Here is a 23,993-nt window from a genome sequence, read left to right as displayed (position 1 = left end):
TTGCTAATTTTAAATAAAATTAAGTATATTTTAAGTTGATTATATATTTTATGTGACAATATAAATCAGGGTGAATATTGGTTGATATTTTCATCTATTTTAGAGTGACATGAGTGATTTCTTGGCTGAATCAAGTAATAGTTTTGAATACTAGAATAATATTTCCTCAGTTTTTTTGTTATTCACCATGTGACAGTTACAGGTAATACTTTAAGTTTAATATGCACTACTAACATTCTTTCCACCACGTTTATCAGCCTTAGAAATCAACAAAATAATATACCAAGGCCTGCTTCATAACATCCGCCCATTTCTGTGTAAATAATCCCACTGTGGCTAATTTCAGTCTATCATTGAACACAGAGTTGGAAAGAGATGCCACCCATGTATTGCCATTCAGATATGAGAGATATAAATAACCTCTATAAAGCAAGAAATAGTGAAGTATGGTAAAGCTATTAAGAAGTGCTGGGATTTGAATATTTATTACCTTTGTTTTTCATATAATTGATGCAATTATAAGTTTACATAATTTTATCCTTAATAATTCTGTGTTAACAACCTGTGGAAAATATTACTGAACATTTAACAAAAGCCTCTCACAGCTGGTAAGAGCCAGCACACCATTGGCTTCAGTTTACCTGTTTTTATAGTAAGATACAGCATATATGACTTGCAACTATTAAAGACTCATGTACAAAAAATTATGGGATACATAACTATTTCTTTCAGGGTCCCACAACTTGATCTGGGAAGCCTTGTTGACTCTGACGATGAGGTAATTTTTACTTGGTATTTCATGTTATAAACATTTGAACAGAGTGTTACAGGTAGCATATCACTAGTGTCATTTAATCTCAGTTTTTAGGATGATTTACCATATAGGCCACATAGTACAGAAGATATTCATTTTAACCCAACAAATGCCTCTTTTGCTTTTGCTTGGGTAACTCCATGTCACACACCGTACACCAGCATCATCTGTATGACTGGGTTAGTGTTCACTTCTTACTCCCAGCTTTCAGAACTACAGCGTGCACTTGTCCCTCTATTTAATCCATAAATTTCGTTATGTTCAGTCTATGTTTAGTTTAGTTTAAATATCAGTTCAGTACAGTCACTCTGTCGTGTCTGACTCTTTGCGACCCCATGAATCGCAGCATGCCAGGCCTCCCTGTCCATCACCAACTCCCGGAGTCCACCCAAACCCATGCCCATCGAATCTGTGATGCCAACCAGCCATCTCATCCTCTGTCGTCCCCTTCTCCTCCTGCCCCCATTCCCTCCCGGTATCAGGGTCTTTTCCAATAAGTCAACTCTTCGCATGAAGTGGCCAAAGTATTGGAGTTTCAGCTTCAGCATCAGTCCTTCCAATGAACACCCAGGACTGATCTCCTTTAGGATGGACTGGTTGGATCTCCTTGCAGTCCAAGGGACTCTCAAGAGTCTTCTCCAGCACCACAGTTCAAAGCATCACTTCTTTGGTGCTCAGCTTTCTTTATAGTCCAACTCTCACATCCACACATGACCACTGGAAAAACCATAGCCTTGACCAGATGGACCTTTGTTGGCAAAGTAATGTTTCTGCTTTTTAATATGCTGTCTAGGTTGGTCATAACTTTCTTTCCAAGGAGTAAGTGTCTTTTAATTTATGGCTGCAGTCACCATCTGCAGTGATTTTGGAGCCCAAAAAAATAAAGTCTGACATTGTTTCCACTGTCTCCCCATCTATTTCCCATGAGGTGATGGGACCAGATGGGATGATCTTAATTTCCTGAATGTTAAGCTTTAAGCCAACTTTTTCACTCTCTTCTTTCACTTTCATCAAGAGGCTCTTTAGTTCTTCTTCACTTTCTTCCATAAGGGTGGTGTCAACAGCATATCTGAGGATATTGACATTTCTCCCGGCAATCCTGATTCCAGCTTGTGCTTCTTCCAGCCCAGCGTTTCTCATGATGTACTCTGCATATAAGTTAAATAAGCAGGGTGACAATATACAGCCTTGACATACTCCTTTTCCTATTTGGAACCAGTCTGTTGTTTCATGTCCAGTTCTAACTTTTGTGCCTGACCTGCATACAGGTTTCTCAAGAGACAGGGCAGGTGGTCTGGTATTCCCGTCTCTGTAAGAATTTTCCAAAGTTTATTGTGATCCACACAGTCAAAGGTTTTGGCATAGTCAATAAAGCAGAAACAGATGTTTTTCTGGAACTCTCCTGCTTGTTTGATGATCCAGCGGATGTTGGCAATTTGATCTTTGGTTCCTCTGCCTTTCCTAAAACCAGCTTGAACATCTGGAAGTTCATGGTTCACATATTGCTGAAGCCTGGTTTGGAGAATTTTGAGCATTACTTTCTAGCCTGTAAGATGAGTGCAATTGTGCGGTAGTTTGAGCATTCTTTGGGATTGCCTTTCTTAGGGATTGGAATGAAAACTGACCTTTTACAGTCCTGTGGCCACTGCTGAGTTTTCCAAATTTGCTGGCATATTGAGTGCAGCACTTTTACAGCATCATCTTTCAGGATTTGAAATAGCTCAACTGGAATTCCATCACCTCCACTAGCTTTGTTCGTAGTGATGCTTTCTAAGGCCCACTTGACTTCACGTTCCAGGATGTCTGGCTCTAGGTGGGTGATCACTCCATTGTGATTATCTGGGTCGTGAAGATCTTTTTTGTACAGTTCTTCTCTGTATTCTTGCCACCTCTTCTTAATATCTTCTGCTTCTGTTAGGTCCATACATTTTTCTGTCCTTTATCGAACCCATCTTTGCATGAAATGTTCCCTTGGTATCTCTAATTTTCTTGAAGAGATCTCTAGTCTTTCCCATTCTGTTGTTTTCCTTTATTTCTTTGCATTGATCACTAAGGAAGGCTTCTTTATCTCTCCTTGCTATTCTTTGGAACTCTGCATTCAAATGGGAATATCTTTCCTTTTCTCCTTTGCTTTTCGCTTCTCTTCTTTTCACAGCTATTTGTAAGGCCTCCTCAGACAACCATTTTGCCTTTTTGCATTTCTTTTCCATGAGGATGGTCTTGATCTCTGTCTCCTGTACAATGTCACGAAACTCCGTCCATAGTTCATCAGGCACTCTGTCTATCAGATCTAGTCCCTTAAATCTATTTCTCACTTCCACTGTATAGTCATAAGGGATTTGATTTAGGTCATACCTGAATGGTCTCGTGGTTTTCCCTACTTTCTTCAATTTCAGTCTGAATTTGGCAATAAGGAGTGAATGATCTAGCCACAGTCAGCTCCTGGTCTTGTTTTTGCTGACTGTATAGAGCTGCTCCATCTTTGGCTGCAAAGAATATAATCAATCTGATTTCAGTGTTGGCCATCTGGTGATGTCCATGTGTAGAGTCTTCTCTTGTGTTGTTGGAAGAGGGTGTTTGCTATGACCAGTGCGTTCTCTTGGCAAAACTCTATTAGTGTTTGCCCTGCTTCATTCCGTACACCAAGGGCAAATTTGCCTGTTACTCCAGGTGTTTCTTGACTTCCTACTTTTGCATTCCAGTCCCCTATAATGAAAAGGACATCCCTTTGGGGTGTTAGTTCTAAAAGGTCTTGTAGGTCTTCATAGAACTGTTCAACTTCAGCTTCTTCAGCATTACTGGTCAGGGCATAGGCTTGGATTACTTTGATATCGATTGATTTGCCTTGGAAACAAACAGAGATCATTCTGTTGTTTTTGAGATTGCATCCAAGTACTGCATTTAGACTCTTTTGTTGACCATGATGGCTACTCCATTTCTTCTAAGGGATTCCTGCCCAAAGTAGTAGATATAATGGCCATCTGAGTTAAATTCACCCATTCCAGTCAATTTTAGTTCCTTGGTTCCTAGAATGTTGACATTCACTCTTGCCATCTCCTGTTTGACCACTTCCAATTTGCCTTGATTCATGGGCCTAACATTCCAGGTTCCTATGCAATATTGCTCTTTATAGCATCAGACCTTGCTTCTATCACCAGTCACATCCACAGCTGGGTATTGTTTTTGCTTTGGCTCCATCCCTTCATTCTTTCTGGCGTTATTTCTCCACTGATCTCCAGTAGCATATTGGGCACCTACTGACCTGGGGAGTTCCTCTTTCAGTATCCTATCATTTTGCCTTCTCATACCATTCACAGGGTTCTCAAGGCAAGAATCCTGAAGTGCTTTGCCATTCCCTTCTCCAGTGGACCACATTCTGTCAGACCTCTCCACCATGACCCGGCTGTCTTGGGTGGCCCCACAGGGCATGGCTTAGTTTCATTGAGTTAGTCAAGACTGTGGTCCTGTGATCAGATGGGCTAGTTTCTGTGATTGTGGTTTCAGTCTGTCTGCCCTCTGTTGCCCTCTCCCAACACCTACTGTCTTACTTGCGCTTCTCTTACCTCAGACGTGGGGTATCTCTTCACGGCTGCTCCAGCAAAGCGCAGCCGCTGCTCCTAACCTTGGACGAGGGGTATCTTCTCACGGCCGCCCTTCCTGACCTTGAACGTGAAGTAGCGCTAGTTTAAATATAGTTAGTGTATATCAGGATTTCCCTGGTGGCTCAAACGGTAATGAATCTGCCTGCAATGCAGGAGACCTGTGTTCGATCCCTGGGTGGGGAAGATCCCATGGGGAAGGGAATGGCTACCCATTCCAGTATTCTTGCCTGGAGGATTCCATGGACAGAGGAGCCTGGCAGTCTACAGTCCACGGGGTCCAAGGAGTCTGACACCACTGAGTGACTGACACACACTGAGAGTGTATGTTAATATCTCAGACAGTACTGTTGATGAATTTTACTTTGTTTTACATTTTTGCCTCACATAAGAATGGCATTTTTAAATGTCTTATAAAATTGGTAAACTATAGGTTTATACTAATGGCAGAAAATTAGATTGGATGTGGCTAGGTTAAAAATATAAAACTCGTCTCTTTAAGCTTGTATGTTTCTTGACATACTTTAGGCTATGAGGATACTATGAAGTAAGTAAGTAACTACTTACTGCAAACTGTCTCCTTGGGACATATTTATACTTCAAACAATATTAAGTGATTTATTTCATGTCATGAGCACAAGGTCTGACTAGTAGTCAGAACCAGTTGGGCTTACTTTTCTGTATTTGCCCATCTTTTTCCATTCGTGATCTCCTCCATCTTGTTTTGGTTAGATTACATGAATAGTACCTTAATCGGTATCATGTTACAGTTTTCACCCAAAGCCTTGTCTCATTCTTCTTCTGTGGGTATAGACTTGGATACAAAATGTTTCAAATGTTGTACTGGCTTTATCCTCCAGTTGGAGTTGCTGTCCCTCTCTGGGACAGTGTATATTTTCTGACTATTCTTTGTAGGTTTCTCTTATCGCCTGGCTGTGTTACCTGTCATTCCATGGACATGTGGAAGGGAGCCAGATAACATCATAAGACAGAATATTTCAATATTCTAGAAATGGCAACCAGAGCTTCTCAATATTAGTGACCTCCAATTCCAAAGACTATTCTGGCAAATTTTTGGCAATGGAGGTTTACTCCGAGGCAGGAGTAAAATAAACTATCTAAAACTCGTAGGAAGAGAGAAAAGTCATTCTTTCTTCTCTCTGTTTTAGAACCAGAACTGATCTCCAGCTGTGAAACAAGATACAGGCTTAATGGTATTTGAGGCCAGTGCCCACTCAGGCATGCTGCACAGCTAAATGTTTTAAATATGACCTCTCTTTAGAAAATAGATCATAGTGATGTTTCTTAAGCATAAATGCTAAAGTAAATGGTAAACTTGTTTAATGTTAATAAGGAAAATGAATAGTAATTTTGAATTTTTTATGATGGATAGCATACTTTTTCTTTTTACTTCTTGGAGCAGGACATAATACCTGAAAATTTGCCATCACCAACAGACAAATATAAAGTAAAACATCAGCATTACAAAACTGAAATGAAAGGGGGATACAAACAACACAGTCAGAGAAATGCAGAAAAGGCAAAGTCAAGTATCACACATCAACAGACTCCAAGAAACAAGACAGATGACAAGGTAATGTACGAGGCTTTACAAAACCATAATGGAATTTAAAGAAAACAGTATATGTATGATAGAAGCATCTTTCTGCCTGATATATCCTGTTGTTAGTCATAATAAAGTGTAATAGCTAACACTTACTTCTGTGTACCAGGGACTCTCTTTAACTATTTTACTTACATTAACTAGTTTATTCTTCACAACAACTTCAATGGGTTATTATCACCATTTTCAGATGTGAAAAATTTAGTCATATGACCTAATCGTCTTTTCTCTGTAGTTTTTCACTTGCCTTGGGTTGGAAGTAAAGCAGTATTACATATCTGTTTCTGACGAAGCTGTCTTGAACTCCATTGTTCTCACTTTAAAGACTAAACTTTAAAGTTGAAAAGTGGTTTCAGACTTTAAAGTGACCCTCTTTTATTTTAAAACTGTCATCACTCCGTGATTGTTTTCTAGCTGAGTTTGGGAGATAGTTTTAACATCATGAATTTCTGAAGCTGTTATATTTTAATTTAACCTTAAATAGATATAAACTCACCATTCATGAATATAAGAGCAAATTAAGCATAATAAATTCAGTGATGTTTCACAAGCATATAGAAAAGATGAACCTTGAATTTTAGAAAGGTTTGAAAACATAGTTTATGATACTACTGATCATAAAGAAAGAGCACTTAGATACAATTCTTCATTCAGTTAACTTTTAATAAGAATAATGTATTTTCAGGGAAGTTTGATAGTTGTATTTACTTAGCATTTACTGTTGAGTAAAAAGATTAAGTTGTAAAATCTTTCTAAAATTCAAGTTTGACCTTTCTGGTATGCTTGTGAAAAGCCATTAAATTTATTATGTTTACTTTGCTCTTGTATTCATGGATGGTGAGTTTATACCTAAATAAGTTGTAAGTAGATGTGGCATATCAGCTTTATTTTTTCTAATCCATGTAGGGACTATCTGGAACTCACTAAAACCCATGGTATTTAGCTAAAAAAGTAACAAAAGTTATGGGATTATTTGGTCATTTTTATTTTAAAACTAATTTTCCACATTCAAACAGATGTACATAAATATAGTATTCTAGTGTCTGTAATAGCAGATAGGATAATTTCATAACTGTTTAGCACCTGGGTGTGTAGTATCTGTAGGATCTACCATGTGATATTTAGATCATTGTAATAATCTTGGGAAAATGGAATGAAAGTTTCTATAAGTGCATGCTTTCCTTTTCATAGCAAAACAATTCAAATAGTTTTAAAGTAAAACCTTGATACCCTTGAACACAAGGTCAAATGAGGATGCTTTTTTACTTATGGTTTAAGAGAAGATAAATATTGTTTGCAAATCTTCCCATATGAATGAGTAAGGGTTTTATAAATAGCAGCCAACATTTGCATATTTTCTTTTGGAGAATATCTTGTTTTACTTTTTTTAACCTATATATTAGAAGTTTAATATGTTTTTGGTAGTCTTAGAAAAAAATCCCTGGTTTCTGTATATGCTATATATAATAATCTTGTACTTATGGAGTTTGAGCAACTTATCTGATATCATTTTAAAAGTACACTTTTATTAGAACCAAAACTAATGTATAAATTTGCAGTTAGTAAATCCTATTATAATTACATGAATTACCACTGGGATAGTAATCTCTAGAAACAAAAAGATCCCTGATATCTGAAACATAGCCCCTTTATAAAGCAGGGAGTCACAGGCAAATTGATTCTCTTTGCTGATAAAGAAAAGCTAAAGTTAGATGTATTCAGAATCCAAGACAATAACTAGAGGCTATAGCTACTGACTAAATAGGCTGATACATCAATCAATTGATAATATCAAACAGTAAAATAGTTCCACTCTGCTTGATTCTAAAGGCAAATTTCCTGTCTTGAGCTTTCCTTCCATTTAGTATAAAAGGTGATGAATCTCACTGTCAAATTGTTTTATCAAGTAAAATGTAAATTTATCTATATTTGTGTGGGTGGGTATATGTATTTTTTTTCATTTATTTTTATTAGTTGGAGGCTAATTACTTTACAATATTGTAGTGGGTTTTGTCATACATTGACAGGAATCAGCCATGGAGTTACATGTATTCCCCATCCCAATCCCCCCTCCCACCTTCCTCTCTGCCCGATCCCTCTGGGTCTTCCCAGTGCACCAGGCCCAAGCATTTGTCTCATGCATTTTTCAAGTAATGAAATACTTTTAAATTAAACACTGAAAATCAAACTTCAATTTTATAGGAAATAATATTAATTACCAAATTAATATTAATTAATTGTACTTATGTTCAGTTCTGTTAAGTTCAGTTCAGTCACTCAGTCGTGTCCAACTCTTTGCGACACCAAGAACCGCAGCATGGCAGGCCTCCCTGTCCATCACCAACTCCCAGAGTCTACCCAAACTCATGTCCATTGAGTCAGTCATGCCATCCAACCATCTCATCCTCTGTCGTCCCCTTCTCCTCCTGCCCTCAATCGTTCCCAGCATCAGGGTCTTTTCAAATAAGTCAGCTCTTTGCATCAGGTCGCCAAAGGATTGGAGTTTCAGCTTCAACATCAGTCCTTCCAATGAACAGCCAGGACTCATCTCCTTTAGGATGGACTGGTTGGATCTTCTTGCAGTCCAAGGGACTCTCAAGAGTCTTCTCCAACACCACAGTTCAAAAGCATCAATTCTTCTGCACTCAGCTTTCTTTATAGTCCAACTCTCATGTCCATACATGACCACTGGAAAAACCATAGCCTTGACGAGACGGACCTTTGTTGACAAAGTAATGTTTCTGCTTTTTAGTATGCTGTCTAGGTTGGTCATAACTTTCATTCCAGAAGTTAGCATCTTTTTATTTCATGGCTGCAGTCACAATCTGCAGTGATTTAGGAGCCCCCCAAAATAAAGTCAGCCACTGTTTCCCTATCTATATCCCATGCAGTGATGGGACTGGATGCCACGATCTTTATTTTCTGAATGTTGAGCTTTAAGCCAACTTTTTTACTCTTCTCTTTCACTTTCGTCAAGAGGCTCTTTAGTTCTTCTTCACTGTTTGCCATAAGAGTGGTGTCATCTGCATATCTGAGGTTATAGATATTTCTCCTGGCAATCCTGATTCCAGCTTGTGCTTCATCCAGCCCAGCATTTCTCAAGATGTACTCTGCATATAAGTTAAATAAGCCAGGTGACAATATACAGCCTTGACATACTCCTTTTCCTATTTGGAACCAGTCTGTTGTTCCATGTCCAGTTCTAACTGTTGCTTCCTGACCTGCATACCGGTTTCTCAAGAGGCAGGTCAGGTGGTCTGGTATTCCTGTCTCTTGAAGAATTTTCCACAGCTTATTGTGATCCACACAGTCAAAGACTTTGGCATAGTCAATAAAGCAGAAATAGATGTTTTTCTGAAACTCTCTTGCTTTTTCAATGATCCAGTGGATTTTGGCAATTTGACCTCTGATTCCTCTGCCTTTTCTAAAGTGAGCTTGAACATCTGGAAGTTCATGGTTCATGAACTGCTGAAGCCTGGCTTGGAGAATTTTGAGCATTACTTTACTAGCATGTGATCATTCCAAATATAACTTTTTTCACGTACTCTATAAAAAGACAAAAAACCTACTAACTCATTCATTGTTTATTCTTTCAAAAATAGTTATCTAATGTTTCATGATATGCAAGGTACCTTTCCAGGCGCTGGTGATAAGTCAGTGACTAGAACAGACAAATATTCCTTCTCTTGCAGGAAAAAAAAAAAAAAGAATAAATGAATGAATGAATCAGTTGGGTAGCCATTCCCTTCTGCAGAGGATCTTCCTGACCCAGAGATGGAACCCGAATTTCCTGCACTGCAGGCAGATTCTTTATCTTCTGAGCCACCAGGAAGTCCTCTAATATGACAGAAGATGATAAATGCTATGAGTAGAAGGAAACTTGGAAAGCCAAGGTTGGGGTTGTAGTTAGTAAGGGATCATCAGAGAAGATCTTTACCTTAAGGTAGCATTTTAGGGCACATTCAAAAGGGGTATGAGGCAAGCCAGTTAGAAGAAACTCTTAGTGTCATGAAGTAGGAGTAGGCCTGGAGTATTTAAGAAATATTAAGAGCAGTGTGATGAAGGAGAAGAGCAAGGGAGAGGTGGGAGGAGATTTTTTTCAGTGAGTTAAAGGGTAGCAGAGGCTGGGAGGCAGATCAGAGAGGTCTTGTAGACCACTTCAGGACTTTACCTTCTATTCCATTTTGTTGAGAATGGGTTTTGCTGTGGACGCTATCCCAATAATCCAGGCAAGAGATAAGGATGCCTGCTTGGACCCAGGTGGTTGTAGCAGATTTGGATAAGAAGTGGTCACAACGAGAAGTTCGATTCTAGACAGTTTCTGAAGGTAAGGCTCAGAATATTTGGTGATGGATTGGTTTTAGGCTTGAGAGAAAGGAAAGATGAAATATGGCTCTAAGGCTTTTTGAGCTGAGCAGTTCAAAGGGTGTATTTTTCATTAACTGGAGTGGGGGATATCACAGTGAAGTCTGATTTGGGGAGGTTAAATCTGGGATGCCAAGTGGAAAAGCCACTGTTTCCCTTGGGTAAAAGACTGAAAACAAGTTGAAATAAAATAAGATGTCTTTGAAAGTTTCCTCCAACCTATATGTAATGCAGAACCTGGCTTATACTGAAACATGTCTATTAATTTAATCTTTCTTAAATTTACTTTATATAATGTTAAACATCTTTCTGGTGACTGTCAAATCACTATTTAGGAAAAACAGATATTAGTGGGTAAATAAATAAAATTATTAAGTATCCTCATAAATTTATTTCCCAATAGTACACACTTAAGATTTATTATTCATTCATTGGATACATACACAGTGCTCACTACATGTGGACCTGCATTGCAGGTCCAGGAATCCTGCAATGAAAAAGACAGACAAGGTTCCTGCCCTTATGGAACTTACAACAGGAGAGGCAGGCAACAAATCATAAGCAAATGTGTAATAAAGTTTCATGTAGCAATCAAAGGTCATGGAGACAGCGAACCTTATGAAGATGAAATGTGACCTTTCAAGGAAAATCTAAAGTAAGAACAAGCCCTGGGGAGATATACTTGTAATCTATTACATTTTTGATAAGTTGCCATCCTATTGGAGCATTATGTTTTTTTACGCTCATATAAACACATCTAATATTCAGAGAAAAATTTAGCATTTATCTCATCAGAATCCTTGTTAAAAGTTCAGAAATAGCAGACGTAAAACCAATGAATCACCAAAGCAGTCATTAGTAAAAGTTTTGTGTACACACCAAAAGGTCAGTTCGTGAACTGGAAGTACTCAAATTGAACATGGAAAGAGACCCCGGGAGCTATAGTTGTAAAGCAGTTTACATAGTGAGGAGGCGGTGACTGTTTATGCTCCACAGTGATTGGTTATAATACAAGAATTTTCTTAAATGATAAGGGATTAGTTAGTGGTTACTTCATATCAGTTTGGGGGAACAGTTTAAGTTTCACTTATGATTTCTAGACACATAAGCAGGAAGTAACCCTGGTCAAGTTTGTCTCACTTGTCTTGTAAAATAAGCTAAATTAAGCTTTGCTTGTATGACTAAACTGGTATTGTCTGCTCAGGAAATTTTGAAGGCTGGTTTCTGTTTGTGTTTGATTTTAACAGTCGCAAAGGATACACCCATATATTAGTATCACTTTACTTGTGAACTTAGCTTTGTAAAGGAATGACATGCCCATATTTATTAACTTTACAAAGACTCAACTGGGCAACTATAGTTATAATAGTTGCTATTTTTTATGTAATGCTTATTATATGTCAGGTACTTCTGAAATGTGTTGGCCAGGTATCACCTCATTTAATCATTTTTTTTTTAGTACAAAACAGTTACTAATATTAATTGCCATTTTATTTATGAGTAAACCGAGGCACAGAGATGTCATGTAGCTAGAAAGTGGGAGAGCTGGATTCAATAGGCGGTCTGATTATCAGAGCCTATACTCTTAATCTGAAGTATCCAGTCATTGTTTTAGTCTTTATGTTGTTAAAAACAAATATTCTAAGCATGCATATGAGGGTTCACTTATTGCTTCACATCTAGTGTGTACAAGGTGCAGAAACCATCACAGATGATCTGACAACTCTGGACAGGAAAGCCCTCCTGCAGCGGGGTTATGCAGACAACCCTCACATCCTCCAACGGAGTACAGGAAAATCTGATGCTGTAAGTTATTGGTACTTGTACTGATTTGATAAACTGTTAAGATAATTTGCCCTCTGAAATGTTATAGCCTTAAATTTGAATAAATGATTCCAACAGTTGAAGTTGGACTGAGGTGAATAGTCATTAATATGCCAGGTTCAGTCCTCACTCTTACCATGGATTGACGTTTGGTATGTTTACTGTGGAAATGTCATCTTGAATCCTTGGAAGTCTGTCAAAATTTAGTTTACACTGTTCAGAATGTTAACTGACCACGATGACAATGGGCTAATCTGGTATCACTCCTTTCCCCACAAAGACGTAGCTGGATAATCTTTTTGTTTTGAAAATCATATGCTAATAAAACTGAAGGGCAGGGGTAAAGTAATTTTTCTTTAGGAAAAGGGAAACAAAGCTCTAGGCTCAATATTAACTTTAAATTATATCTTTTACAAAAACAATGAGATTTCTTAATGAGTATTACTTAGACTGGTTACTGTACAAATAGATAATTATAGCATTTCTATAGTGTCCAGGCATATGCAGACCAAGCTGCTTGGAGTTGGAGGCCACTGGCTTCCTAGACACCCCCAGCTGATTAATACCTCAGGTACACCTGTAATTGATTGATGGGCTATCAGTGTGTGTTGGCTTAAAATTGAGAAAATTCTGCTTTAGATGGCCTAAATAATAATAAAGCAATGTGGATTTAGCTACATACATTATCACTGAGTGGATATTCAAAATAAATTTTATTTGGATAGCAATCATCCTGAATTAATGCATTCTGAACTGACAGCAAGATGTAATCAATCTCTGGGCCAGGTGGACTGATTTTCTGCAGATGTCCCAAGTTGGTAATTTGTTTGTTTATTAAAAATCACATGTATATTATTTTATATACCTATTATTATATAGATGTTTATACCTAATAGAACAAGGAGTATTACTAGGATTGTAAAAAAATTTTTTAAATTTTCCCTGTAGGGCAAAGTTGTGTCCCAAATAAGGCTTATTTTGGTATATTTCTAAAGTATACTCTTTTGGGGCTTAGCTGGTGGTTCAGACGGTACAGAATCTACCTGCAATGCAGGAGTCTCTGGTTTGATCCTTGGGCTGGGAAGATCCCCTAAAAAGATAATGGCAACCCACTCCAATATTCTTGCCTGGAGAATTGCATGGATGGAGGAGACTGGCAGTCTATACAGTTCATGGTGTCACAGAGTCAGACATGACTGAGCAACTTTCATTTTTCACTAAAGTTATACTTGAATGGATGTTATCAAATACCTAAGGCCTTTTGGCTACTGCTCTTAGTATAATCCAGAGCCATCTAGGTGTTTGTGGATTTCTTTTCCCATTCAATTACTTTCTTAGTGGCATTATATCTAAGTTCATCATCAAGCACATTTTACTCTATTGTGGTACACCCCTGTATCACTATTTTAAAGCAGATGTTTTACATGAGTAAATCTTGAATGCATCTGAAATTAGTACCAATTTACTTTTTAAATGTAGGTGGAAACTTTTCAACTTAGTTTTTAACTAAATGAACAGCAGAAGCAGTGAACCTATGGTTTTTATATCCATCTCTTCCACTTTGTCATTTTTCAGTTGCATTTGTGTGATTTCTGCTTCTAATCTGCCTTCTGTTTACACAGCTCTCTAAATCAATGTGCCTGAGGGTGGTTCTAACCTTTCCTCCAAAGTATAAGCCACCATAAATGTCAACACCCACGGTGCATGTTCTCCATGGACTCGACACTCATCAATGTCACCTCTCTCACTTGCTTCTGGGTTTTACGTCCATTGTCTGACTGATATGGAAATCACTGATGATTTCTACCAAAATTTAACGGTATTCAGTTCAGTTCAGTTCAGTCGCTCAGTCGTGTCTGACTCTTTGTGACCCCATGAATCGCAGCACGCCGGGCCTCCCTGTCCATCACCAACTCCCGGAGTTTACCCAAACCCATGTCCATCGAGTCAGTGATGCCATCCAGCCATCTCGTCCTCTGTCGTCCCCTTCTCCTCCTGCCCCCAATCCCTCCCAGCATCAGGGTCTTTTCCAATGAGTCAACTCTTCGCATGAGGTGGCCAAAGTATTGGAGTTTCAGCTTCAGCATCAATCCTTCCAATGAACACCCAGGACTGATCTCCTTTAGGATGGACTGGTTAGATCTCCTTGCAGTCCAAGGGACTCTCAAGAGTCTTCTCCAACACCACAGTTCAAAAGCATCAGTTTTTCAGCGCTCAGCTTTCTTCACAGTCCAACTCTCACATCCATACATGACCACTGGAAAAACCATAGCCTTGACTAGAGGGACCTTTGTCGGCAAAGTAATGTCTCTGCTTCTTAATATGCTGTCTAGGTTGGTCATAGCTTTCCTTCCATGGAGTAAGCATCTTTTAATTTCATGGCTGAAATCACCATCTGCAGTGATTTTGGAGCCCCCAAAAATAAAGTCTGACACTGTTTCCACTGTTTCCCCATCTATTTCCCATAAAGTGATGCATGACCTTAGTTTTCTGAATGTTGAGCTTTAAGCCAACTTTTTCACTCTCCTCTTTCACTTTCATCAGGAGGCTTTCTATTTTAGCAAATAAATGTATTTTTAGATTAAATAATTGGACTTTAAATTTATTAATGATGATATGAATGTGCTTATTCTCTCAGTCATGTCCAACTCTTTGCAACCCCATAGACTGTAGCCTGCCAGGCTCTTCTGTCATGGGATTTCTCAGGCAAGAATACTGGAGCAGGTTGCCATTTCCTTCTCCTGGGGATCTTCCTAACTCAGGGATGAAACCCGCATCTCCTGTGTCAACTGTGTTGCAGGCAGATTCTGTCCCTGCTGAGCCTCTGGGGAAGCCATTGGGGAATGATGATATAGTAATCTCTCTTTAAGAAAGAAATTGGAAATGTTTAATTTATGTTTTAGGACTCTTGTGTTAATAATAGTGTTGTTCTGCTTTATGGACAATGGCGTTTTCTTTATTTTCTCTTCTCAGGAATGTGTGGCTGCAGAGAAGAAGAAACAGATGGTTGCAGAGCAAGTGATGATAGACCACTTATCCAGGTAAGCGTTCATAGCGATCCATTCAGAAAGCATTCATTACATTTCCTTTGTATACATGACATCTGCATTGGAATGGTCAACTCAGAGGTTTCCATACTTGCTCTGTTTACTGCATTTGTAGGGTTTCAGTGATTATTTTTTCCACCAGACTCCTTTTCCAACAGAAATACTTAACAGTTCTATTTACTAGGTATTTTTTGTCTAAATAGCTTAGTAAGTATTTTCTTCCTAATAACTTATTGGTCATCTGAAAAAATAATACAAATTGAAAAAAATGTTTTACTTCTTTAATAAATAGGCAGTTACTCACTAATGGTACATATGCACTTCTTGGATGACAAATAATCTCTCAAATCTTAGAATTGTATAGAATGCGGCCACTCGCACTTTCTAGTCCACGTAGCACCTGCTTTTTATCACAGCAACTGTAGAAAAGCCTTTTTGCAAAGATATGCTATCATTCATTGACGGAGTGTCATGTGGTATTTTGCTGAAGCTGTGAATTACTTGGAGCTAGTAGATTTTGTGGCATGCCACAATTATGAACTATCACTATTTCCCTCAAAACCTGAAAATATCCAGCGGTGTTCCTTTGCCTTCCCTGTGACACCCGAGTGTGACTCAGTGCACAGTTTGGGAACTGTGGGATTGTCAGGAGTTTTAAAGCCTAATGTAAAATTTCACAACTCTTAGAAAACTAGATAAAGTTTCAATACCTGCTGTGCTAAATTGCATGAATATGTAAGTAATGCAGGATTTCAGAAGAGGCTGGAAAAGTCTAGGAAGCCTTCACAGCAGAGGTAAGACTCAAGGTTAGCTTTGAAAAAGATAACTACTTAGTTGGTTGGCAGAGAGAAAGAATGATAGTCTATATGCATATTTCTTAGTTAATTTTTTGACACAGTTTTGCTTACAATCTTCAGTATTTCTCCTTTTATTACCTCATGAACCGACTTTACATTTTCACTCCCAAAATGCCACTGCAGTGTCTCTTCCTGAGATAACTAGTGACATCCAATACTGCTGGTTAATGGCAGTTTCCTAATTCTCAGTTACTGACCCCATCAGCGCCATCTACTGGGCTGAGAACTTTCTTGTCTTTGAAGCACTCTTTTCCCTCCTTTGGCTTCTGGCATACCGCACGTGGCTGGCTTATCCTCCTACTTTCCAATCCTCAGCCTCCTTTCTTAGTTCCTCTTCACCTCTCCTATCTTTATACACAGGCATACACACACAAGGACTTCTACTTCTTGGACTTCTCCTTTTACATTCTAGGTGATTTGATCCAGTATCGGGTCTTCAGTAACCATCTATATGCTGATGCTGTGCTAATCAAAATCCCAAAGTAATGTTGGAAGATGTTACTTTGGTTTCTGAAAGTTGTTCTCTCTCCTTCCCTCATTATGAAATCCTCTTTAGTTTTCTTCCATGGCAACAATATTCTTCAAGTTCAGTCCATCAGTTCAGTGGCTCAGTCATGTCCTACTCTGCAACCCCATGAACTGCAGCACCACCAGACTTCCCTGTCCATCACCAACTCCCAGAGCTTACTCAAACTCATGTCCATCGAGTCAGTGATGCCATCCAACATTCTCATCCTCTGTTGTCCCCTTCTCCTCCTGCCTTTGATCTTTACCAGCATCAGGGTATTTTCTAAGCAGACAGTTCTTCATGTCAGGGGGCCAAAATATCAGAGTTTGAGCTTCAGCATTAGTCCTTCCAGTAACTATTCAGAACTGTTTCCCTTTAGGATTGACTGGTTTGATTTCCTGGCAGTCCAAGCGACTCTCAAGAGTCTTCTCCAACACTATAGTTCAAAATCATCAATTCTTCATTGCTCAGCTTTCTTTATAGTCCAAAACTCACATCCATACGTGACCACTGGAAAAACCATAGCTTTGATTAGACAGACGTTTGTTGGCAAAGTAATGTCTCTGCTTTTTAATATGCTATCTAGGTTGGTCATAACTTTCCTTCCAAGGAGCAAGCATCTTTTAATTTCATGGCTGTGGTCACCATCTGCAGAGATTTTGGAGCCCCCCCCAAAATAAAGTCTATCACTGTTTCCATTGTTTCCCCATCTATTTGCCATGAAGTGATGGGACTGGATTCCATGATCTTAGTTTTCTGAATGTTGAGTTTAAACCAACTTTTTCACTCTCTGCTTTCACTTTCATGAAGAGGCTCTTCAGTTCTTCTTCACTTTCTGCCATAAGGGTGGTGTCATCTGCATACCTGAGGCTATTGATATTTCTTCCGGCAATTTTAATTCCATCTTGTGCTTCATTCAGCCCAGCGCTTCTCATGATGTACTCTGCATATAAGTTAAATAAGCAGGGTGACAATATACAGCCTTGACATACTCCTTTTCTTATTTGCAACCAGTCTGTTTTTCCGTGTCCAGTTCTAACTGTTTCTTCTTGACCTGCATACACATTTCTCAGGAGGCAGGTCAAGTGGTCTGGTATTCCCATCTCTTGAAGAGTTTTCCACAGTTTATTATGATCCACCCAGTCAAGGGCTTGGGTGTAGTCAATAACGCAGAAGTAGATGTTTTTCTAGAATTCTCTTGCTTTTTTGATGATCTATGAAACGTTGACAGTTTGATATCTGGTTCCTCTGCCTTTTCTAAATCCAGCTTGAACATCTGGAAGATCATGTTTCATGTACTGTTGAAGCCTGGCTTGGAGAATTTTGAGCATTACTTTACTAACATGTAAGCTGAGTGCACTTGTGTGGTAGTCTGAGCATTCTTTGGCATTGCCTTTCTTTGGAATTGGTGAAAACTGACCTTTTCCAGTCCTGTGGCCACTGCTGAGTTTTCCCAATTTGCTGGCATATTGAGTGCAGCACTTTCACAGCATCATCTTTCAGGATTTGAAATAGCTCAACTGGAATTCCATCACCTCCACTAGCTTTGTTTGTAGTGATGCTTCCTAAGGCCCACTTGACTTCACATTCCAGGATGTCTGGCTCTAGGTGAGTGATCACACCATCGTCATTACCTGGGTCATGAAGATCTTTTTTGTATCGTTCTTCTGTGTATTCTTGCCACCTCTTCTTAATGTCTTCTGCTTCTGTTAGGTCCATACCATTTCTGTCCTTTTTTGTGCCCATCTTTGTGAGAAGTTCCATTGGTATCTCTAATTTTCTTGAAGAGATCTCTAGTCTTTCCCATTCTATTGTTTTCCTCTATTTCTTTGCACTGATTACTGAGGAAGGCTTTCTTATCTCTCCTTGCTATTCCTTGAAACTCTGCATTCAAATGGGTATGTCTTTCCTTTTCTCCATTGCCTTTTGCATCTTTTCTTTTCTCAGCTATTTGTAATAATTCTTCAAGTTATTTAGGCCTAAAATCTTGTTAATGCCTTTAATCCTTCTCTTTCTCTGAAATCCTACATGCAGTTCATTGGCAAACTCAGGTCTCCCATCAAATAAATTTATCCCCCCCCTGCTACTCCCCTCCGTGTTCACCCTGTCATCTCCTATCTCCTGGATTATTTCAGACAGTTTCTAATTGGACTCATTGTACCCGCATTTGCCCCTAGTTGGTCTATTCTCAACCTAGCAGCCAGAGTGAGTCCATTAAAACATAAGCCACATCAAACCTTCCAGTAACTTCCCATCTCAATCAGAGTAAAATCTGTAAGACCTACGTATTGGTTGCTTCCCAGGTGGCTCAGTGGGTAAAGAATCTGCTACCATGCAGCAGACGGAGGACACAAATGTTCAGTCCCTGGGTCGGGAAGATCCTCTGGAAGAGGAAATGGCAACCCGTGCCAGTATTCTTGGCCGGAGACTCCCATGCACAGAGGAGCCTTGTGGGCTACAGTCCCTGGGGCAGCAGAATCAGACATGAGTGAAGTGACTGAGCATGCACGTGTATTGGTTACATATCGCTATAAAACCTAGTAGCGTAGAACAGTAGTCATGAATTATAGTTCATGTGTCTTCAGGTCAGCTGTCCAGGCTAGACATGGCTGAGTAGCTATTACTTTTCACTTACTTTGGCCCATTATATATGACCAAAAGCAGTGGGCTTAATTCTGAGTTTAATCCTTAAAAAAGCTCATGTTTCCATTTGCTTTTTTGTGCTTCTGCCATCTTTGTTAGCTTGGTTAACCCACTTGTTCTCAAAAAGAAAGTCCTTCTCTACATGCAGCTGGACCACTTAGCCAAGATTATCCTAGATGAACAGATTCCCAAACAACCCACACTTGCATGAATTAGTTCAGGTCAGATCAGCAGAGCCATCTGGCTGCCAAAGCATTTCCGATGGCTAAACTTAAAGCCAAAGAAAGTACACTGCCTTTATAATGAGGGCATGCCAAGGGCATGAATAAGGAGTGCTAAAAATCTGGGGTCAGTAACACATTCTCCCCAGTCCCTGCATGTTTTGCCCACCGTTAGACCCTAGACTCCTTTTCCTACTTCTCTCTTGTTTACTCTGCTTTGCCATCTGGCTTCATTCCTTCTGAAACATACCAGATTCACTGATGTCTCAGGCATTTTGCATTTATTTTCCCTTCTGCTTGGAATGCTTCCTCCCCACCCCAGAAATCCATATGGTTGCTTACATATTTTACTTCCTGTCTTTTATTCAGAAGTCATCAGCACAGTCTTTGTTTAAAGAATAGTAAGAGGAAGACCTGAAGCTCCAAATTCTCCCAGAAATTTCAATTTCTTTTTGGATAATACTTATGGAAAAAGAGATAAATAAGAATATTCACTTTTATGATGTTTTTAATGATTAAATTTATTCATTTAATATCTGACAGGTCATTCTGCCAGTAGTATAAATTGGCATTTGTATATGGGTTTTTCCAATTGCTTATAAATATGTGAATACTAGAGCATTTCATGATAATATTTAATTGTCAGACTGTTGTATTTTCCTGTGTAGGGCTGTAATTAGTGATCCAGAGCAAAATTTAACCTCTGAGAAGCAAGAAATTGCTCATATCCTTCCAGATTCAAAGCTGGCACCTATTCGATTCAGGAGAAGAACACTACATGAAACGAAGTAAGAAGGTCTTTATATAAAATAAGGATGTAGTATGTTATAAATATATTTTTCAAATGTACTTTTGTATCTAATGGAAATTTTTTCCTTTGTGTTTTTAGTTTTTCTGTATAAAGGAAAGTGGAATTTTTGGAGTTCAGATCCCAGTTCTGTCACTTTAAGATATTGGGGTAAACTTTGCCCTCCAGATGTTCTATTTATAATTTAGGAATGACAGCCAGAAATTTAGGCAATAATACATGTGAAAAGACACAATGTAGTAACCAAAAGATTTGTATGTGCATAATGTATGTTGGCTGAATTTCAATGACATAATATATTCAAAATTAGTATTTTTTAAAAAATATTACTTTTTGCCTTTTACAAAGTACAAAGTACCAAGTCCTTTGTGAAGCACAAAGTACTTGGTTTGGAGTGGACTTTTATGGTTCGCTGGTGCAGTCCACTGGAAGTTCTTGCCAACTTCACTGATAATTGACATTGAGCCTCAGATTTAATAGAATAGAAAACCCACCAGTTCTTAGAGCAGTTTTTTAATATTTTCAGATTGTTATAATTGTCAGTACTTTCTTATAACTTTGGTCTTTTGTCTCATTCTTATCTTATTTCTAGAAGCCTTATCTTATTTTCTAGAAGTTTCCATACCTTTAAATATTTGAAGGTATCATGTATTAATTTCCTATTGCTGCTGTAACAGATTACGACAAACAGTATTTTTAAAACAACGCAAATTTATTCTCTTCCACTTCTGGAGTTCAGAAACCTACAATCAAGGTGCTGACAGGACTGCATTCCTTCTGGAGGCTTCAGGGAAGAATCGCTTCTTTGCCTTTTTCAGTGTCTAGGGGCTGCCTTTATTCCTTGGCTTGTGGTCCCTTCTTCCTTCTTCAAAGCAGAGGAGTGTTATTACTCTGCTGTTCCTCTTCTGTAGGTATCACATATCCTTCTGCTTTCCTTTTATAAAACACTTGTGATTGCACTGACCCTACCTGTATAATCCTGGTTAATCTCATCTCCAGATCTTTAACTTAATCACATTTGCAAAGTCCCTGTTATCATGTGTAAATTAATTATGTGTCCTGAAGGTAAGGATATGAGTATCTTTCAGGGGCCATCACTCAGCTCCCACATGTCTAAACTTCTCTTTCTTAAAGTAAACTTTTATAGAAATAAAACATTCATTCACAAAGTGTACACATTTTAAATGTACAGCATAGGAATTTTCACAAACTGCACAAAACGTATGTGTTATTCCTAGACCAGGAAATAGATCAGCACCCCGGAAACCACCCACATGCTGCTCCTCAGTTACTCCACAGCTCCTCTGCCACCCCGGGGTAACGTCTCCATCCTAACATTGTAGATTGTTACTCTCTGCTTATAAATTTACATGAACTCACAAAGCTTGGACTCTGAGCCTGAATTCTTTTGCTTAACGTTATGTTTGTGAGTTTAATCTGTGTTATTTGCAGTTGTCCTCTATCCTCATTACTGTACAGTATTTTCTTGTATGAATATACCACAGTTTGTTTATTCACAGCTGTTGGTGGACATTTGGCAGTTTATGAACAGTGCTGCCATGAACTTCAGTGCATGCCTTTTGGTGAACATATGTACTCATCTCTGCTCAGTACTCACTTAGAAGTGGAATTGCTGGCCCATTTACTATGCATATGTTTAGCTTTAAAGAATACTGCCAAATAGTCTTCCAAAGTGGTTGCTGCAATTAAAACTCCCACCGGTAGCAGTAAGAAGGTGCTAGTAGCACAGTATCTTTACAAGTACTGGTAATTATCTGTATTTTTCATTTTAGTTCCTCTTATGGGTATCAGTCAGTTCAGTCACTCAGTCCTGTCTGACTCTTTGTGACCCCATGGACTGCAGCACATCAGGCTTCCCTGTCCATCACCAACTCGTGGAGCTTGCTCAAACTCATGCTTATCAGGTTGGTGATCCCACCCAACCATCTCATCCTTCATCCTCCCCTTCTCCTCCTGCCTTCGATCTTTACCAGCATTAGGATCTTTCCTAAAGTGTCAGTTCTTCACATCAGGTGGCCAAAGTATCGGAGTTTCAGCTTCAGCATTAGTCCTTTCAGTGAATATTCAGGACTCATCTCCTTTAGGATGGACCGGTTGGATCTCCTTGCAGTCCAAGGGACTCTCAAGAGTCTTCTCCAACACCACAGTTCAAAAGCATCAATTCTTTGGCACTCAGCTTTTTCTACAGTCCAACTCTCACATCCATACGTGACTACTGGAAAAACCACAGCTTTGACTAGATGGACCTTTGTTGGCAAAGTAATGTCTCTGCTTTTTAATATGCTGTCTAGGTTGGCCATAACTTCTGTTCCAAAGAGCAAGCTTCTTTTAATTTCATGGCTGCGGTCACCATCTGCAGTGATTTTGGAGCCCCCAAAATAAATTCTGTTACTGTTTCCATTGTTTCCCCATCTATTTGCTATGAAGTGATGGCACCATATGCCATAATCTTCATGTTTTGAATGTTGAGTTTTAAGCCAGTTTTTTCACTCTCCTCTTTCACTTTCATCAAGAGAATCTAGTTCTTCACTTTCTGCCATAAGGGTGGTGTCATCTGTGTATCTGAAGTTGTTGATATTGCTCCTGGCAATTTTGATTCCCGCTTATACTTCATCCAGCCCAGCATTTGTCATGATGTACTCTGCATATAAGTTAAGCCTTGATGTACTCCTTTTCCGATTTGGAACCAGTCTGTTGTTCCATGCTTCTTGACCTGCATACAGATTTCTCAGGAGGCAGGTCAGGTGGTCTGGTATTCCCATCTCTTTAAGAATTTTCCACAGTTTGTTGTGAGCCACACAGTTCAAAGGCTTTGGCATAGTCAATAAAGCAGAAGTAGATGTTTTTCTGGTATTCTCTTGCTTTTTTGATGATCCAATGGATGTTGGCAATTTGATCTCTGCATCTTCTGTCTTGTCTAAATTTAGCTTGAACATCTGGAAGTTCATGGTTCGTGTACCATTGAAGCCTGGCTTGGAGAATTTTGAGCATTACTTTGCTAGCTTGTGAGATGAGTACAGTTGTGTGGTAGTTGAACATAGGTATATATTGGTGATTTTATGGGTATACATTGGTGATTTTCACTTACATTTCACTAAAGACTAATGATGTTGAGCACTTCTGCATATGTTTGTTTGTCATCTGGGCATCCTCTTATAGGATATCCTATATAGTCCCTTCAAGTCTATTGGGTTATCTTTTCCATATTGATTTGTGGACCTTACTTATATATTCTAGTTATAAGTCCTTTTTCAGCTATATTTGTTAGAAGTGCATTTTCCTATCCTCTGGTCCCCTTTTCATTCTCTTGATCATGTCTTTTGATGAACAAGAGTTGCTAAATTTATTGTAGACCAGTTTACCAATCTATCCATTTATTGTTAGTGTCCTTTGTATCATTACAAAACCTCTCCCTACCACTAACTCCTCTCTCTGACTTGTAATGCCACTTATGTCATATATGAAGTTGTTACAAATGTATGGTTGGTTTCTAGGTGGTGGTGGTTGTTGTTTTTTTTTTTTTTTTCAGTCTCATCTACCTGTTATGCCTCCCTGCACCAGAATTATCCTGTCTTAATTAGTACTGTTATATATTAAATACTTAAAGCTTGTTTAGCTTTAGTATTATCTTGGCACACTTTGGCTCCTTCCTTTTCGATATA

General features: G+C 38.8%; 1 protein-coding gene across 1 annotated transcript in view; it reads left to right on the top strand.

The window, feature by feature from the left end:
* CAPS2 (calcyphosine 2) overlaps window positions 1-23,993 on the top strand; it is a 44,654-nt gene that overhangs the window by 4,359 nt on the left and 16,302 nt on the right. The window contains 5 exon segments of the mRNA XM_061121963.1: window positions 733-778; window positions 5,837-6,007; window positions 12,086-12,208; window positions 15,200-15,267; window positions 20,171-20,290. Coding sequence (XP_060977946.1) covers window positions 733-778; window positions 5,837-6,007; window positions 12,086-12,208; window positions 15,200-15,267; window positions 20,171-20,290 — 528 coding nt within the window.

The sequence above is a fragment of the Dama dama genome, chromosome 3, assembly GCF_033118175.1.
Source record: "Dama dama isolate Ldn47 chromosome 3, ASM3311817v1, whole genome shotgun sequence".
In the NCBI taxonomy this organism is placed as follows: Eukaryota; Metazoa; Chordata; class Mammalia; order Artiodactyla; family Cervidae; genus Dama; species Dama dama.
This window is presented reverse-complemented; position numbering and strand designations above follow the sequence as displayed.